The sequence below is a fragment of the Pan troglodytes genome, chromosome 1 (assembly GCF_028858775.2).
Source record: "Pan troglodytes isolate AG18354 chromosome 1, NHGRI_mPanTro3-v2.0_pri, whole genome shotgun sequence".
In the NCBI taxonomy this organism is placed as follows: domain Eukaryota; kingdom Metazoa; phylum Chordata; class Mammalia; order Primates; family Hominidae; genus Pan; species Pan troglodytes.
In genome coordinates this window covers 79,143,899-79,163,655 of record NC_072398.2, presented here as the reverse complement: position 1 = coordinate 79,163,655, position 19,757 = coordinate 79,143,899, and the positions used below count along the sequence as shown (strand labels likewise).

Below are 19,757 nucleotides of genomic sequence, written 5' to 3'. Positions count from 1 at the left end.
AGTCAGTTTTTTTGAAAGGCTTCATGAAGCATGTTTTCTGCTGAGAAAAATATGAAATTCATAAATAATAGAAAAACTATGATCATCTTTGGTAAAAAAAAGTAATAACACTAAATGAAGCAGTATTTTAGTCAATGATTATTTTAAAAAGATTTTATAGGTTTTTAGCAATTAGGTTAGTTCTTACAATGCTGAACAAATGGTTGGTGTCAATGTCTATCAAAGAAAATGCTTCTGAGAGGTTCTTTTCACTTTTTTGATCCTTCCATCTAATTGCTATGCTATGGCCACAGTAATGAAGATCATTAGAACTTAAATTATTAGAACAAATGAGTTTGGGTTATTAATTAAAAATTGATAAAGGACTTATCAAAGAAGGAATTTTGCAGGCATATTTACTTTCCTCTCAATATAAAATAATTTTTTGCTTGGCCAAATTAAGGGCTGTAAAATAGACAACTTAGTTTCTCTTCTGAATAACTGCTTTGAAACAAACTCATAATATATAGTTCTAGTAATATGTAGTTCTGTAAACACTGCACAATGCCTTTTAGACAGAGAATATGTAATTTTGAGGTTGCTTTCTCAAGGGAAAAAACAGTAAACTAAATAGCTGAGTATAATTAAGGTAGCCTTACAGCCAAACAAATAAGTCTAATTTTTTTATATGTAGAATTCTAGAATTAAAAAATCATACATTTAAAAATTTGGGTAAAAGATTATTTGTTATATTTTAAAGAAATAATTTGTTAGTTCTCCTCAGTATGATTTTTAAAAGTACAACTAATATCCAACTGTGATTTAATATTTCAAAAAAAAGAGACCAAAATAGAAGGCATATGTATATGTAATATATAATACATATAATGCATAAAAAAGTTGATATTAAAGTACTCTAAGAAAAGAAAAAGAGGCAGGCTATAACACACACATAGAAAATGAAAGTTTAAGAGTCAGATGGCTCAGATAATGCATACATCTAGTTTGTCTTTGACCCCACTGAAATGGTCCGTAAATGACATCACTGTGCCAACCACAAAGAAGAACTCCAGGCTCTCTGAAAAATATTTTTCAAAGCCCCAAGGAAACCTAAGCAGTCTCTGCAATTTTTTTTCCAGTTTATGAAAATTGGATTCCTATAAAAGAAAAATGGACCATTTTTACTGCAACAAAAACTGATTTGTAAAAGCTGGAAGCAGTTTAAAAATACCCTTAACATGCGGTTCTTGTTAGTCTTGAAAAGTAAAAGTTATAATAAAGAAATGGTCCAAAAATATGGTGCAGATACATGGTATACATAACTGGAAAAAAAGCTAGGCTTGCTCCTATTATTTTTAATTAGCTTCAAAAGCAAGTTCCACTTTACTTTCTAACACCAGTTCAGATTTTGGGAGGGGAAGATTTACATTTGACGCTCTGGGATTGGCAACTCCATAGCTATTGCCTTAAAGCCCTAATGCATTTTGCATTAGCTCTAAATGTTGGGAAATCCTGGCGCCAAGAGGTTCAAACTGATAGTGACACATGTCTAAAACCCAGGATTCACTGTCCAACTGCCAATATCTATTTTATCAAACATCCAGTCTTCTTATAGAATGGGATAGATGAGTTTAACAGTTTTCACTGTTTCCAATTAAACTGCCTTGCTATCTTACAAAAATGAAGGTATTCAGATTAAGAAGGACCCCCTGACTTGGATTTTAAGAAAAATACCAATTTCAAGTATTTAAATTCTTCTCTAAATCTGGCTTAGTTTCTCAGATTTTAATACATTCATCCTATTACTGAACCTTGTCATTTTATGAAGAAATAAATAATTTTTCTTTAAACAATTAAAAAAACCCTTGTGTCATACAAATTAGCAATTTGTTATTTATTACAAGAATCCACTCAAACTGAAACATTAAGAAAACAGAGAATGAAAAGCCATGAGAACTGGCTGAAGAGTATGCCACTTGGCACTGTCATATTGTTTCGTGTTTTATCCCACATATTGTTATACTTAAATCATTGAAAACAATGGTAATGATAAAAGTTCACCTTTTATACATTAATCAAGTAATACTCTTTCTCCAGATAACTTGACAGTGCTTATTTATCAAAGACATATGAAGAAGAAGCAGGGAAAGAATTTATAAATCATCTGGACCATTTCCCTGATTTAAAGGAAAAACACCCAACAACTCCAAATAGACAATTTAATCTTTTTAAGATATTTAGAGAATCAGCTTTTTCAATATGTAAAGATCAATTCAGCTATTATTCTTTCACAGTTAACACAAATTCTTCATGTTGTCCATTAAGTCTGCTTATTCTCATCTTTACAGTAGAGATGAAGAATGAGTTCAACAACTTCTCTTTAATTAACTTGCATTTCTTGAAAAAGATTCCTACTTTGCTTAAAATCGGTTAAAATTAAAAATTTCAAAAATATTTTTGAATGACTATTATTTAGTTTAATGAGATTTAAATTCACCTATAGGATATCAGGAGCTGAAATGTAGCCATAGTTTAAAATTTCACATTATGCAGCAAAATTATCATATTGAAATATGTGAATAATTATGTAACGATTTAAAATACTTAAATGTTTGAATTGAAAAATATGCCACACTTTCAGATCCATGGATACTGTTAAAAAAGAGCTTAGAGGTCCTATTAAAAGGAGAATCTTAACCAACCACAAATGATTGAATAAAAGCAAAAAAGCAAATGATTCCAGAGTAAGTCAGTAAAACAAAGTGTGAAAAAGAAGACTATGAATCTTTGGCTATATTGTGTAATCCGTCTGTGGCTCTGCTGATACAGTTTAGGGTCCCTTTTCATTTGTTCTATTACCTACCACAAAATTTGAGGAAATTCATTGTGAATTATTTCTTCTAAACATGAAAAAAGTGATACAGTTAAATGTGATTGAAGGCCTTAAAAATTACAAAAGACAAGAGATGAAAGTCTTAACTTTCTCAGGGAAAGTTCTTTCTAAAGGGCAAACAATTCTCAAATGAAAATAATTATAAAATTGTGTCATTCTTTTGATTTGAAAAACAGTCTATAGTAAGTTTTATTAACTAATCTTTTAAGTCAATATTACTGGAATATGTCTTTTGTGAAGTAGAAGAAGCTACTTACATATTTTTACTTTTGAAAAGAAAGTAAAGGTACAAAGGTAAAAGGATTTTCCCGAAGTCATGTAAAAAAATCTTATTAACAGAATGGAGGAATAAAATGCTGAAATCTTTGGACCCAGTACATAACTTGTGGAATACATTTATCTCTCTCAAAACTTTTATTATTTTATAAAGTAATCATTTTTGAACACTAGAAATTAGAGATTTTGCTGAGTTGAGCAAAAAAGGATTGTTTTCTGTATTTTAGTGAAAACGTTTAGTTTTTTAAAAGTCACATAATTAAATTTAAAAAAAGCAAGTCTTTCTCAAATAAGTAATGCATGATTTATAGCAGTTGGTTTTCTTTAGATTCACGGTATCTGCAGGAGATACAAAAATAATGTTTTGCTAAAAGTGAAACATAAATGGCAGAATAATTAATCTTATAAATGCTATAAGCAAAATTTTTCAATATAAATATTAAGATCACATATCTAAATCATTTCCTCCTTTCCCAATTATGTTTCAGAAAACATTTGTACAGTGAATTGTCACCTGATAGAGTACAGTATTTATGATTAAACAGAGCCTCTATTTAAATAACTATAGCTAATAAAGCCAGAAGCATCAGAAGTAATCAAAAGCCATATGCTTTCTAGTATTTAACCATGTTTAGCTTTTATTTCCTAAGGCAAGGTGTTTCTTACTATGACAATCTAGTACACAGATGAAACAATTTTTAAGGGGCTACTATTTATTTAAAGTACACTACAGAACACTGAACTACACATAAGGTTATTACATTTCATGTAATACTCCTATGATTTTCCACCATGCTTTTAAACTTTGGGTCATGACCATCAGCAAGTTGTAAAATCAATTTAGTGAGTTGCAGTTTGCATTTAAAACAGGAAATGGAATATAATAAAATATAATTGTGTATTACAGGTAGAGTACCATTTTAAGAAATTTTTGTTTTACACATATATATAGGTAGATAAATATATGTAAACAATTTACATATATATGTATAGGTAGATACATGTATATAAACAAATATGTATGTATGCATTAAGTTCAAATACGAAAGGTATTTCTTTTAATGTGGGTTGTGATCAAAAAAGCTGAAAAATCACTACGGTATGTTTTGTGTCCTCCAAATGAGGCAGCATGTTATACTGGAAAGAACATAAACTTTGGTGATATATACACCTGAGTTCAAATTTTTGCGCCATCATCCTACTTGTGTGAATTGGTTAGTTAACCTTGAATTTTTAGAGCTGTAATGTCATCAGTAAAACATATAATAATACTTGTTTTAAAATGTTGCTGTGCAAGTTAAAATAAATAAGATGAATATTTGTAAAACAGATTATATACAATGGATAATCGATAATGGCTGAAATTATAATTAGTATTAAATTAAAATAACACTACAAGTGATCATTAAGAGTTATCGCACATTGGTCACAACTGTATTGTTCATTTAAAAAATACATGAACATATCTTACACATAGAAAATAGCTTATCCTAATGAAAAGTAGAATTTAAGAAGAAAAAAATTAATAATTTAATGAAAAAATTAATAGGCTTAAGGGAAAATAACACTATAACTGTTCACTGGACTAGCTTAATGTGAAATGTCAATCGTCAGCCTTAATTAAAATGTTACACCTCTAGGAATGATATGAAGAGAAAAATATTGTTTATACTTTCTGGCGAGATTTTAAAAATCTATTATATTATTATGTAATAAAGCTGGATATATGCTGTGGGGAACTTTATTATAACTGCAAAACAATACTGGCCTGACTTTTTTTTTCTCTTAATTATTTTAATAAAATGCCATCTAGGGAGGAAAAGTCTTCAATTTAATAAAAGCACCAAGTTTTTAAAAACAGCTATGTCTTGGGTAATTGTTAAAATACACATCTTCTGTTCTCAGTTTATATTTTAATGGCTTTGGAAAACACTCAGAAACAATCTGCATTCATTAATTAGGCAAAAGTATTGTTTGTGTCAACAGACAATCTATATTTTCCAACTTGAAGAGCATATTTTGTTTTAGATCTGTGATCCCCATTTTTTTTTTTGAGACGAGTCTCCCTCTGTCGCCCAGGCTGGAGTGCAGTGGCGTGATCTCGGCTCACTGTAAGCTCCGCCTCCCGGGTTCACGCCATTCTCCTGCCTTAGCGTCCTGAGTAGCTGGGACAGGCTACTCAGTAGGTGGGACAGGCGCCCACCACCACACCCGGCTAATTTTTTGTACTTTCAGTAGGGACGGGGTTTCACCGCGTTAGCCAGGATGGTCTCGATCTCCTGACCTCGTGATCTGCCTGCCTCGGCCTCCCAAAGTGCTGGGATTACAGGGAGCCACCACACGCAGCCTTGTGATCTCCATTTTTTAAATACAGAAAATGTGACTTCATAAGTTAATTTAAAATCAAACAAACATGCCCTTGAAAAGATTGAGGGTTTTTTCCCCCCCTTAATGAAAAAGAAGAGAAATGGAGAGTGAAGAGGATTTTAGCTTTCCAAAAGCAACAGATACTACACATTAGATTTTTCTTGGAAAACTGTTTACCTGCCAGGAAATGAATGCTGCCCAACAACATCTCCATTTTGAAGGTGGTAATCATTGAAGAAATCGGGACTTATGGCTCCTTCAGAGGCAATTAATCCATCTAGAAAGAAAAAAAAATGGTAACCAGTAAAACATATGTGTAGGAAAAACCTGTCTATCAAGCAATACAATAAGAAAATAACTTGTATATTTAATCTATAAAGAAAAATGTTAGCATGACATGCTGTTCTCTCTGGGAGTATGAACACACAACTGTATGTACCTTAAGTACTGGTGCACAATAATGCAGCACAACAACTGAACATTCATTGAGCATCTACTATGTATTTGGCACATGTGAGTACAGAGAGGAATTAGTCTCTGCCTTCAAGCAGGCTTATGGTCTCGTATGGAGAAGAAAGAAAAAGATAAGGAAGGGAAGCAAGGTGGGGACAGACAGTAAGGATGGTTCAGGCTAAGGAAATAGAACAAATAAAGGCAAGGAGGTATTAAATAGTTTGGTATTGGTAAAGGGTAATACTTTATTGTATTTCACAGCTTTATTAGTGTAGCATGATTAGGGAATCAGATATACCACATAAAATAAGTGAATTTCTAAATAAGCAATATTTGACAGTTTAAGTGCCAGACATTAAAACACACACACAAACTTACATTAGAAATCTTCATATAGTTTACACTCCTTATATTCTTAAAAGGATATACTATACAGAAATATTCCTTGATTATTCAATATTCATTATAAATACTAAATATTGTACAGTCCCTAGGGTTGTGAGATATATCTGATTACCTATGCTAAATAGTTCTATGCTAGTATGCTTTTTATTTTTCTTTGCTTATAAAGTGCTTTTTTCCCTAAATTTAAGTATTTGTTAGGACATTTTCCTGATTATAGAGTTATACTACTTTCTCATTTGTTCCAATCTAAGAATCTAGATAACCTATTTTTGATAGAATTATGAATAAGTTAAGAATAAAAAGAATCTGAGGAAAAAAAGATCTAAGTGATGGCTTCAGAGCTGTTCAATGAATAGAACAAATATGTTAGTATACTGCTTTTGTAATAACTATTTGGATAGCTTTGAGGCCTTTCAAAGTTTCCTTTTCTGAAAGTATGCTGGGTTGTTGAGTGGCCTGCAGATAAACATTAGCTAGGTCATACCTACCACATTGTTTATACATTTGGCACACAGTATAGGCAAATTATTCAATCACCAAATGATTATTTTATACTTAGCACATGCAAATACTGTGCTAGGTCCTGTGGGAAATGTAGAAAATTACAATACATAACCTCTGTTTTTAAGAATTTTAGTTTAAGTGAAATATAAGACAAACACTTAAGATGCAATTAAAAATGTAATTTATAATAAATGATATACAGAAGGAATGGATATAAGTACCAAATAAGTGTGGAGGCAGTAAAAGCTATAGAGGGGTCAGAAAATTCTACTTTGAGTGGAGGTGGCAGAAGTCTAACAGATTTGAGTCTGGAAAGACAGGTAAGAGTTAAATGACGAAATCTGTTTGAGGAGTAAGGGTCTAAAAAATTGAGTGAATGGTAAAACTAAGTAATAGAGTTGGCAAACGAATTAAGTGGGGTAATTTGTATTTCCATAAGACTCCCATACTACTCATTTGATACATATATCCATTTGTTACACATCATATATTAATGACATATTATTATTTAATTGTCAAATTGTTAATGGACGCCTTTGGTATTTGTCCTATTACTTTACTAATTTAAAATACTTAAGAGATTGCTTGAGTTTCTACAGAAAGTGTCAGTAATATTTAATCCAGTTTTTATGTCCACTAGAAGTTAAAGTTTCTATAAATCAAAAAGACCAGCTAAACACTGAAAAGTTACAAAAAAAAGAAATCATGGAAAATGACAAGACACCACTGACAGTAAAGCAATGTAAAAAAATCAATTTTATATGGATTCTAGCCATATAAAAATTTGTGATTTTATATAGTAAACTTTTTAAAAATGGCTGGGATTTTGTGAAAGTGGCTAAAACTAACAAACTAACAAAACTAACAAAAATCAACAAGTTCCTCTGTTAAATTAAAACTAAAGAATTGAGAATCGGAGTTTAAGAAACCTGCCAATTTTAGAGGAACAAAGCTAAGTAAAATGCCAAAATAAAATACATGCCACACGTGGAAAATACACACAAAGATATTCGGCATGCCAATAAAATAAAAGAATTTAACACTAAGAAATATTTCATAAATAAAGCCAAATGAAAAGATATGTGAATTATGTAAAAAAGTTTATACTTATAAAATATGACATAGTGAAGTGATCCAGATTAGGTAGAAATTAAGTAAAAATCTGACCAAATTCTCAACATCTTATTTTTGATTCAGAATGCCTATTGTCTTCAAAGGGAACAATGAGTAGAAAAAGGATAAATAGAAATACAGGGCACTAGAAAATGGGCGATCATCAAATAGAGATCAAATTAAAAATTTTTTACTTTAAAGATTCAGCCAGAAATTGTATAAATCCAGAATACAACTAGTTCAATAATATGTCTACTCTTATGTGAATTAAAAAAGGGTAAATTTATACCACTGAAGTTCTTTTTTTTTTTTTTTTTAGACACAGGGTCTTGCTCTGTTGCATAGGCTGGAGTGCAGTGGTACAATCACAGCTCACTGCAGCCTCAAACTCCTGGGTTCAAGTGATCCTCCTGAGTAGCTGGGACTACAGGGATGTGTACCACCACATCTGGCTAATTTTTAAAATTTGTTGTAGAGACAGGGTATTTCCCAGGCTGGTCTTGAACTTCTGGCCTCAAGTGATCCCTCTTGCCTCAGCCTCCCAAAGTGCTGGGAGTATAGGTGTGAGCTACAGTGCCCAACTTCATTTTTAATTTTCCTGGGACACTGCAGTTGATTAAGTAAACTGCAGCTTCTACAGTGCCCTTTATGGCTTGACAAAAGTTAGGCAGCTCTGACATATGAGTAATCTTTCTTTACTAGAATGAGGTATAAAAATTCCGTTAAAGCCTCTCATCCCAAGCACCTCAACTTCTTTGGAAATATCTTATTTTTTCTTAACATTGTTCCACCAAAATTAATTCTTTTAGGGAAATATTAAAAAAGAATCATAGCTTCTTATTTATACTCCAAATAAATCTAGTAGTGTCTTAAATTCCTACTCTAAACTTGTTTCAAAGATATTAACAAGGAACTAAAGTATTTCATGGAACATTTAAATGACCAGAGAACAAACAGGAAACACAGATGATATACACCATAACACTCTAAGCTATAGAGTATTATACACATTTACAGTACTCAATTATATAAAACCTTTTAGACCACAGTTATAAAGCACACCTTTCTGAGATGCCCCAAGTAAGATGATAAAGACAGTTATGAACAAAACAGAGCATATACTAGAACAGTGATGAAACCAAAGCAAATTTGTTGTCAACACGGGTAATTTATCAACCTTCTGATTTCTGAAAGCCAGTTTTAAAAAACTGGCTTATAAACATTGTGAATTTAAAAAAATACAAAAACTCAGTATCTTCTTATATATCATCTTGTATATAATATACTCTTACTGAAATACAGTTCTTTTTTTTTTTTAACTCTTTTTCTTTTTGAGATGGAGTCTCGCTTTGTTGCCCAGGCTGGTGTGCAGTGGCGTGATCTTGGCGCACTGCAACCTCCACCTCCGGGTTCAAGCGATTCTCCTGTCTCAGCCTCCCAAATAGCTGGGATTACAGGCGTGTGCTATCACATCCGGCTAATTTTTGTATTTTCAGTAGAGACGGGGTTTCACCATGTTGGCCAGGCTGGTCTCGAACTCCTGACCTCAAGTGATCCACTTGCCTTGGCCACCCAAAGTGCTGGGATTACAAGCATGAGCCACTGTGCCAGGCCAACTTTTTTTCTTAAAGAGACAGGGTCTTGCTATTAATAATTGGCCCAGGTTGGAGTGCAGTGGCTGTTCACAGGCATGATCTCACTACCGATCAGCATGGGAGTTTTGACTTAATCCCTTTTGGATCTGGGCCAGTTCACCCTTACTTAGGCAATCTGGTGGTCTCCAATTCCCAGGAGGTCACCATACTGATGCTCAACTTAGTGGGGACACCCGATTGGCATAGCTCACTATAATCCAGAGCTCTTAAGACTCCAGTAATCCCCTCACCTCAGCCTTCTTAGTAGCTGGGACTACAGGCACATGCCACTATGCCTGGGTAATTTCTTTTTCTTTTCTTTTTTTGGTAGAGACGAGGTCTCACTATATTGACCAGGCTAGTCTTGAACTCCTGGCCTCAAACAACCCTCCTGCCTTGGCCTCTCAAAGTGCTGGCATTAGAGCTGTGAGCCACCATGCCCGACCTCTTTTTATTTCTTAAAGTCAAATGAAAATATAATATTGGGCTCTTTGGTGAACTAGCTAAAGGTGAAATTGTGACTGTATGGGAGAAAATAGATGTCAATAGTGTAGAGTATGAGAAAAAGAAATAACTAAAATGATGAATCTTATTAATAATTTATTTGACTATACTTTACAAGACACATCACAGAAATACATAGGTAGTATGAAAACTATGTTTTTTACAATATTCCTGAGATAGAACAAATCATTTTAAGCTTCATATTCCAGTAATACATTCACATACTAAGATTCACTAAAATTAATGAAGAACAATTAAAAAATAAAAAGTCATTTAGATATATGTAGTAGCAATATGGCTTTATAAATGACAAAATATTTCCTCTATGGGTAAAAGTACTAAAGCAAACGCTTCATTTTCATAATAGCAAAGGACATTAATTAGTGACTACAATCACAATAATTTTAGATTAAGTAAAAAATACTGTAACTAAAGGAGATGCTAGTTTTGTATTTCACATAATACTAAGATTTTTTTTTTTTAAACATGGGAGAATCATATACATTTGACTATTAAATAGTCTGAAAATAGAGAGAATGATGCTAATGACTAGAAAATAGCAGATGCCATTTCATTTTAAAGTAAAAGATAAGACCCAGGGAATTACGAGCCTCTCAGTTTAACCTCTATGGCTGAAAAGCTGCTAAAGCTGTTCTTATCAGAAACAGCCTAAATTTTCAGGGAGACCCAGAGGCTTAAAAACATGGCTCAAGCATTCAAACAAATCTGCAGGAGTACAAATTTATCTGATGTTTTCTGATGCTACAATCATACACAATAAAGGAAAGGAGGCTGATATTATCTAGATTTCCATGAGACACATCAAGAAATGCTACAGGGATTCATTTAGTCCATGGACTATCCATGGAAAATGATGTAGGTAAAATAATTACTAAACTAAAAAAAATTGCTTGCTATAAGAAATTTAGTTTTAGACTCACAGCATGTAATTTCTACTGTCAAATGTCTATCATATCATCAGGCTATAGATTAAAAAAACCTAAATGTTTCTAAGTTTTGGTGTATGAAAATATACATAACTGTTTTCTCACAAAAGCATAACTTATATATTGTAATTATAAAGTATCAGAAAAATATTTAGGATTTTCACTTTAAGAGGTTAATTTAAATTAATTTTGGAAATGTGGTATAACTGTTTAGAAATCTGTTTTGAAATTTTAATTGTATTAAAACAACAATGATGAATATTGAGGTGGTTAATAGCTTTATCTGGTTTTGGAAACTGGTAATTGATTCATTATGAAAGGTAGCTATCAATCTTCAAAGCAAGAAACTTGATTCCAAGAATATTCTGATTTCTATTAAAAAAATTCACATCATATATATTTTACATCATCTTACTTCATGAATACTGAATATGTAAGGAACAGCTGTTTGCCATTACTGAACTAAGAAATTCTGTTTGGTTGAAATTAATGATCTACTCCATCTGGTTTGAAACACAAAGCAGCATTTCATAACTACTGTAAAGTTCAGTTAGGAAGAAATCTATTTGATTTTCAGAGTAAAGCATAAGTTTTCCATGATTTAAATATCTATACCAAATACAAAAAATAATACATAATATCTATGGAAAATTTGCACAAGACCCAATTAAGAAAACACATGAATGAAAGTGTGAGTGGTATTATTAATGTGAGTACAGTGATCAGATGTAATAGTAATTTACATAATCATCCAATCATTGATCAAATTGTTCAGATAAAATGAGATAATACACAAAATATTTAGAGAACATATATTGAGAACACTAAATGCATAGTAGAAACACATAGTAGAAAATAAGGTGAGTCACTAATTCAGATATAATCACCTTAATGATTTTTATCTTCAACTTGCTAGAGATTTTAATTCTTATAGAAATCCTTTCCTTCCTCTCCTCAACTAAATGACTTCAATGAAGTAATATTAATGTTGGCAACAGTACAAAACAGTGAGAGCTGGAATATGCAAAAACTTACCAATCTTTGTGTCAAACTCATCCTTGGAAAAAGGTAGTAATGCAGAATCAAAAAGGTTATAATACATGTAAGATTTACATAAATATTAAATTTTACCTTAAAAACATTAGCATAGTTTAGAAAGAATAAACAATTACTCTGAAGTGCCTAAATCGTCCCCAAAGTTACCATATAGAGTTTGGTAGTTTGAAACTAAAGCAAAACCATGGCAAAATTAAACTGTTAAGATTAAATACCTTGGAAAACAAATGATGAATAAATTATGCATTTAATAAATGCAGAAGAAAAATGAATATTACATTTTTGAACGGAAGTCAGAAATCTTGAAGTTGTCCATTTAAGTTACACATTCTAGCAATTAATAAACAACTAAGAACAATTAATTTTCCTGGCTACAGCGTTTTAGGGAGATTCCATCAAAGACTAACTTGGAAAAAAAATGGTAAGTTAATAGGTTTGCTTATTATATATAGATGCTACATCTAAAATCATTAGCAGACCATTCATAAACTAAAAGAAGTGCTTATTAAGCTTGGGAATGTGCAAGGCTGGCCGACTAAAATCTCTATTCATAGCATATAAACTGTTTATTTTCGCTTTGGTTATCACCTGAGTTGTAGAAAAGGTCAGGTCTTTCGAGAATATCTCCTTCATGAATGTATGGCTCAATTCGATCATCACCATACAAGTACTGCTCGCTCTCATCCATCTGACGACTCTCTACCATCTCCAGCCACTGAGAGTTATGCCAGCGAAACTTTTCACTCTGAATTTTCTTAGCCCATTCTTCATCATATTCCTATTGAAAACAAACAGTCAACTGTTATTATATAAGCTAACTCACTTGGCACTCAGACGGCAATATTTTTATCTCTTGAGAATTTTGGGGGGCCTTCATTGGGTCAGAGGAAGCACTAAAAATACCTGTTTAGGATTATTTTATATAATAGCCAACGAAAAGCAATTACATACATAAAGAAGTCTGTGTTTGTATTATCGATCACTAATGGCAATGGCAAACACTAGAAAAGTTTAAATTTCATAAATTCTTATTTAATATTACATAAATATTGCCAGAATTTAAGCAAGCAGTAAGACTTCAGTTTCCAAAGAGTTCTTGTGACTATAATTAAAGTTGACCTTAGAACAAAATGGATTTCAATTGCACAGGTCCACTTATACATGGATTTTTGTTCCACCTCTGCCACCCCTGAGACAGCAAAACCAAGCCCTCCTCTTCTTTCTCCTCCTCAGCCTACTCAATGTGAAGACAATGAGGATGAAGATCTTTATGATGATTCACTTCCACTTGGTGAATAGTAAATATATTTTCCTTATGATTTTCTTAAAAATATTCCTTTCTCTAGCTTACATTATTGTAAGAATACAGTATATAATACATATACAAAATATGTGTTAATCAACTGTTTATGCTATTAGTAAGGCTTCCAGTTAACAGTAGGCTATTAGTTTATGTTTTGGGGGAGTTAAAAGTTATACATGGATTTTCAACTGTGTAGGGGGATTGGTCCCCTAACACCTGTGTTGTTCAAGAGTCAACTGCATTTGTGTCACTAATGACAGGTAGTTAGCATAAAATGACATATTTTGCGTATCTTTTAGTCTAGATAACACTGGGGGAAGTACTATTAAAGTACTGTTATAGCTGCTAAAATGGTTTACTAAAGAAAACAAATATCAGAATTGAATTTTTGTTCCAACCACAAATTAATGATCTTATCTTATTTAGTTGTAATTATTTCTTTAAATGCCTCTTGTTTTGATCATAAACTCCTATGGAGCAAGATTGGGTTATTCACTGACAGGTGTATCTGTAACACTTGTCAGAAAGAAAGTTCTTGGTGAATGGTTTTGAAGGACAAACAGGCAAATTACTGTAAGCTACAGCAGAACTTCTCCATCTACTACTTGTCCCATAGGTTGCAGCTACTACTGAGTAGCGTATTGCTTTAACAATGGACAGCAGAAATGATAGCATGGATAGAAAATAAAAGGCTTCAGATATTTCATGTCATTGTTAGAGTTCTTGGTTTTAAATTCCTCTGTCATATCTTTAAACGCATTTGGTTATAGCTGTCTAAAAAGGAGTTAGAGGGATGCAGGGTAATAGCACTATTAAGGTGATCACAAAAACTAAGAGGTAGACCAAATATATATTTTAATTAAATGCTAAGCAATTTTTCAACTCAAGCTGAGACTCAAATCAAAATCACAATCACATAATACATTTCTGGGATATAAAAATAAAATCTGAGACTTTATAATAAATGTAATTATTATTGTAATTTTCTTGTTACAATTTTAACTTGTTGAAGTTTCACATTATCAGCAAATCCCAGCAGTGTCAGTTGTCAGATTGCATGTGCTATAATGTACATTTAAAAAATATATAGATGCTCCCTTTCAACTGAAGTTGGGGAAGGTAGAGGATATTTTTTGACTATAGTACTGCTAGTGACAATTTTGCTACCAAATTACTAAACTTGATTTTCTTTTTAATTTTTATTTTAGGTTCAGGGACACATGTGCAGATTTGTTATATAGGTAAACTGTGTGTCATGGGGGTTTGGTGTACAGATTGTCACCCAGGTAATAAGCATAGTACCAAATAGGTAGTTTTTCAGTCCTGACTCTCCTCCCACCCTCTACCCTTAAGTAGGTCCTGATGTCTCTTGTTCCCTTGTGTTCATGTGTACTCAATGTTTAGCACCCATTTATAAGTGAGAGCATGTGGTATTTGGTTTTCTGTTAGTTTACTTAGGATAATGGCCTCCAGCTCCATCCATGTTGCTGCAAAGGATATGATCTCGTTCTTTTTTATGGCTGTATAATAGTCCATGGTGTATATGTATAACATTTTCTTTAGCCAGTCTACTGTTGATGGGCATTTAGGTTGATTACATGTCTTTGCTTATTGTAAACAGTGCTGCAATGAACATGCACGTGCATGTCTCTTTATGGTAGAACAATGTATATTCCTTTGGGTATATACCCAATAATGGGACTTCTTTTCTTTTACCTTTTTGTTGTTGTTGTTGAGATGGAGTCTTGCTGTTACCCATGCTGGAGGGTGGTGACACGATCTCAGCTCACTGAAACCTCTGCCTCCTGGGTTAAAGTGGTTCTTGTGCCTCAGCCTCCAGAATAGCTGGGATTACAGGTGCCTGCCACCACCACCCGGCTAATTTTTGTATTTTTGGTAGAGATGGGGTTTCACCATGTTGGCCAGGCTGGTCGTGAACTCCTGACCTCAGGTAATCTGCCTGCCTCGGCCTCCCAAAGTACTGGGATTACAGGCGTGAGCCACCGTGTCTGGCCAGGACTTCTTTTCTAATAGTTATCTATTAACATTTCTATTAGTCATCAATCTACTTCCTATTTTTTAAAATTAAGTTGCATAAAATTAAGAGCTATCATAAACATTATGTAAAAATAATAAACATTTTTTATTCAACTGATAGTTTTAATAATTGAAGATATTAAATTATCTTCAGTTGATAAAGATCAACTGAAGATCTTTACGTCAGTTAAATCTGATACTAAACTATACTTGAAATAGACTATTCAGATATAAATAATAAATCCAAATGCCATACCTCCTTAGTATTATTGCTGTGGTCACAGTGACTGAATGTGATGGTAATTTATACAACCACCCAATCACTGATCACACACAAATTATTCTGCCAAAAGGAGATAATACATATAAAGCATTTAGATAACTTATATTGAGAACACTTAATAAATGTTAGCCATTACCTTAATTAATTCAAGTAACGGCTCTCTGACATAAGTGCTATAATTATCAACATCTTACAAATGAGAAAATGAGGCCCTGAACACTGAAGTAACTTGATCCAGGGTACATAGCTGGCTGTGGCTACTACAGCACTGTAAGCCTCGGGCCAGCAATGTGGAAGAGGCAGTTAAACAGAGGATAAATGAACATTTGTCAGGGTTCCTGCAGAATGGATTCTTTATTGAATGAGAATATAACAAATAACCCCCAGGGACAACTTTCAGTTCTAAGATTTCATAAGCAAGCAGTGATATGGGAGGAAGTCGTTGACCAAGGAGTGATACTGGAAGAAGTAGCTTCTGGTCTGGTAAGTATATTATCCTATCGTATTCTCTGTCATGCTCTCACTGAGCTGGCCATACTTGGGTGGGTATTGGGAAAAGAGGGAGTTGAAAAATAATATGCACAGAGATGTTGTTTACAAGCAGTTTTGTGGTTCACTTTGGGCTTCCAAAATTAAATAAAATACCAAGCGATGCCTCATTATGTAATATAGGCATATGATCAGCTTCAAAGTAATTTAGCCTAAATGCTAAATATAACTGTGAACCTCTTTAAGATTCATATAACTTCACAAGAGTACACTTTTTGTTGCCATATGTGTGTCTGTGTATGTGCTCAATTAAAGTTAGCTGCAGAAAGATACTGTCATATTAGAAATGGCCAGATAATTTACAAAGAGTGATCACATAATCATACAGTAGAAAGAAAGGATAAATTTATTATATCCATTAGGGTAAGACATTTAATACATTAAAAAGCAAAATGATAATGTGGACAAATTGTCCATACTAATTGGCTTTTTTTCTAAAAAATAAGTTGGTTGCAAGTTACCAAAACTCTCAGAATATGCTTTATAAAATACGAGAAATCCTAGCAAGTCCACATTAAATACAGAACTAATTTGAATGTTATTTTTTTAAAGAATAGTAAGTAGCTTGTTTCACTTGGGAAGAGGCATAAAACTAATTTTTCATTTTGGTAGAAAAATTTAAATCTGATTGAATTATCTCAACAAAGAGGTATTCCTTCAAGGAAAAAGAAAAATCATACGATCTGATGACTTCATTATAATTTAAATTTCAAGCATATTCATTCCTGGTGTAAAAACAGGAGTTAAAATTCAGTCAAGTGCCCAAAGCATATAAAATATGCAGTCTGCTATTCCAGTAAGAGTAAAACTTGACTCCTACTAATACCTGTGAAATGTTACAGAGGTAGGTAATATTTAAAATAAAAATATCCTTAAACTACATTTCCACAAAATGTATTTAGCCTAGGAAGTAATGCTTTGCAAAAACAAACAAAAATCCTGCTTACTCCGAGTTATCATTTCACACCCTCTTTTAAGATTATCCTAATTTAACAATAACAAAAATATATCTAATAAATGTAAAAATGTGTAACAAAGAAGTTTCTTCATAAACAATTGCCCTTCTAACTTTAGCCTTCTTATCACCCTATGAGCTCACATCATTATTCTTATTAATAAACTCATACATACAAGGCTCAGTTTAAAAAGAGATTATCAAATCTATTTGACAAAAGTCCAAACACAAACCAAAAATATCCATGAGCATCCATAACTAACTTTTGATATTTTCTTGGTAAAACTGATCTTCCAAGGCAGTGAGTTAGCACAGAACCTAGCACCAAATGTAATGACTGCCCTTACACATTCCTTTAAAATTTTCACCTTCTCTCTTTTATCAGTTTTTTATTGAATTATTGTATAGAACCAGTGCATCTCTTGACATTATAAGCCTAAAGAGTACGGTAGCAATGATATAGATTGTACTATCATTTTCTTACTTAAAATAATTGTATTCTAACTTTTAAGCATTTTGTACTATAAAACAATAGGTTTAATCTCTATGACTAACATACTAATTAACATGCATTATTGTTTACAGGAGCACAGTAAAAATACCATGGTTATTTTCTCAGCTCTAAAAAAGAAGCAAAACAGCTCTTCTCTCAGGAAACACGACACAGCACATGTTATTCTATACCAAACTGTGTATTTAGGATATTGAAAATTATATCTTGCAAAAGATCCAACAATGATTCCAGAATCCTACTAGGATGAATCTACTACATTGGCAAGCAGAGTTTTCATAAGAGGTGGCCTTGAAATTAAATATGTGTGTATGGTTCTTTGTTATAGATCATAGACGGAAAATGGCAAAAAAAAAAAAAAAAAACCTTGGCTTAACAGTATGAAAGCCTTAAAAGTTTTTCCATTTAAAGTCTTAAAGAGTCATAACATAACTTTGAAATAATACTCGGAGTTTCATGATTATAAAAGTAATATTTTCATTGTTGAAAATGGAAAATTACAGGAAAAATACCTATAAAAACTTTAGCAAGACAGAACCACAATACTATATCCCACCAGTTTTCAATGACTTTCTTAACTCTAATATCAATGGATAACTGGAAAATATTTTAAAATATGTGTTTAAAAAATTTACAGGCTGAGTATGAAATATTATTGAGATATTGGACTTGTGCCATAAAAGTTTGCTCTAGTTTGAGATAATGTTGCCTCAGGTTTTCAACTATTTACCAAATAAAGCATCTTAGAATGAAATATGCCATAAGGAACACAATATTCATTAAAATATTTTTACTTCTCTTTTTCCTTAGTAGTAAATGTTACTTAGAATCAAATGAAATAGCATTGTTTTGCTGTATAATGCTGACCATTTATGTTTATGTTTCTGAAAAGGTTTACCAGATTTCTTGAAAATGAAATATTTTAGCTTATGGTTGTTGAGATTCTATTTACCAAGTACAGTAAATTAATAGGCTAAGACAATGGTTTTAGACTTCAGGAAAGGTTCAAAAGCACATTTGGGGGACAAATATTAAAAGTAAATCAACTGCCACCTACTATACCTGTTTTATTAAAGAAGGGTCATTTGCAGACTAAAAAATGTGAGAAAGAATCTCAAAGTAAAGATATACAGTACTTTCCCAAAATAAAACATGTTAACAACATTATATCCCCCTCCTGGACAAAACTTTCCTTTTTTATTTTCCCTTTTCCATTTCAGTGACAATTTGCTGTATCACATTCCTATGGACCATCATTCGGGAATCTCTATCTTCTCTATGTGCTCTGGGAATCCTCAATGAATATAGTTTAGTAGCCATGGCAAAGTGAGTTTCTTTGTGTTTCAGCATCTGCATTTATAGCTATTAATAATATGGTACTGCATAATATAAAGAACATTGGATTAGGAGTCAGGAGACCTGGGCTCTGGTTCTAGCTCTGCTACTAACTGAAGTACGCAACCTTCTAAAGGTATTCTAATCTCTCTTGGTCTCAGATTCTTCATTTGTAAAATGAAACAAAACTAAGACTTACTTAAGCTCTAACATTCTAAATAAAAACCTATGATTTATACCATGAATTCATAAAGCTGTTGAAATAACTATCCCAAATAACTGAAAAATACTGGTAGGATAGGAGTTTCTTTTACAAAGTTAACAAGCAATTCTTAAATGAAAACCCAATGTCAAAAAATTTTAATCAACATACATCATTAAAATAAATTTCTCTAACCCCATCCACCAATCTCTAGTCCCTTCTTATTATTCACTCCCCTATACCCCCAGCCCCATATCAGAAAATAATTATGAGAATTCAGGGATGTCACAGCTGAATCACAGCTAAGGTATGTCATCAAAACCTATCCAAAGCCTTTGTGGAAATACTCTAGGATTATAGTTTTTTCTTCATTTTTGAAATACTTCTTTTCACAAGGAGTGCAACCTGGTGTCTTGGCTTTGAGACTTGAGTCTATTGTGTATTTAAAGAA

General features: G+C 32.4%; 1 protein-coding gene across 5 annotated transcripts in view; it reads right to left on the bottom strand.

The window, feature by feature from the left end:
* Positions 1-19,757, bottom strand: part of KIFAP3 (kinesin associated protein 3) — a 164,012-nt gene that overhangs the window by 26,942 nt on the left and 117,313 nt on the right. For all 5 annotated transcript variants that reach the window (XM_016932248.3, XM_016932234.3, XM_513988.7 and 2 more), the window contains exons 18-19: positions 12,720-12,909; positions 5,693-5,792 (exon numbers count right to left, since the gene is read on the bottom strand). In XM_016932248.3, the coding sequence (XP_016787737.1) occupies positions 5,693-5,792; positions 12,720-12,909 (290 nt within the window). The remainder of the gene's footprint in view (positions 1-5,692; positions 5,793-12,719; positions 12,910-19,757) is intronic.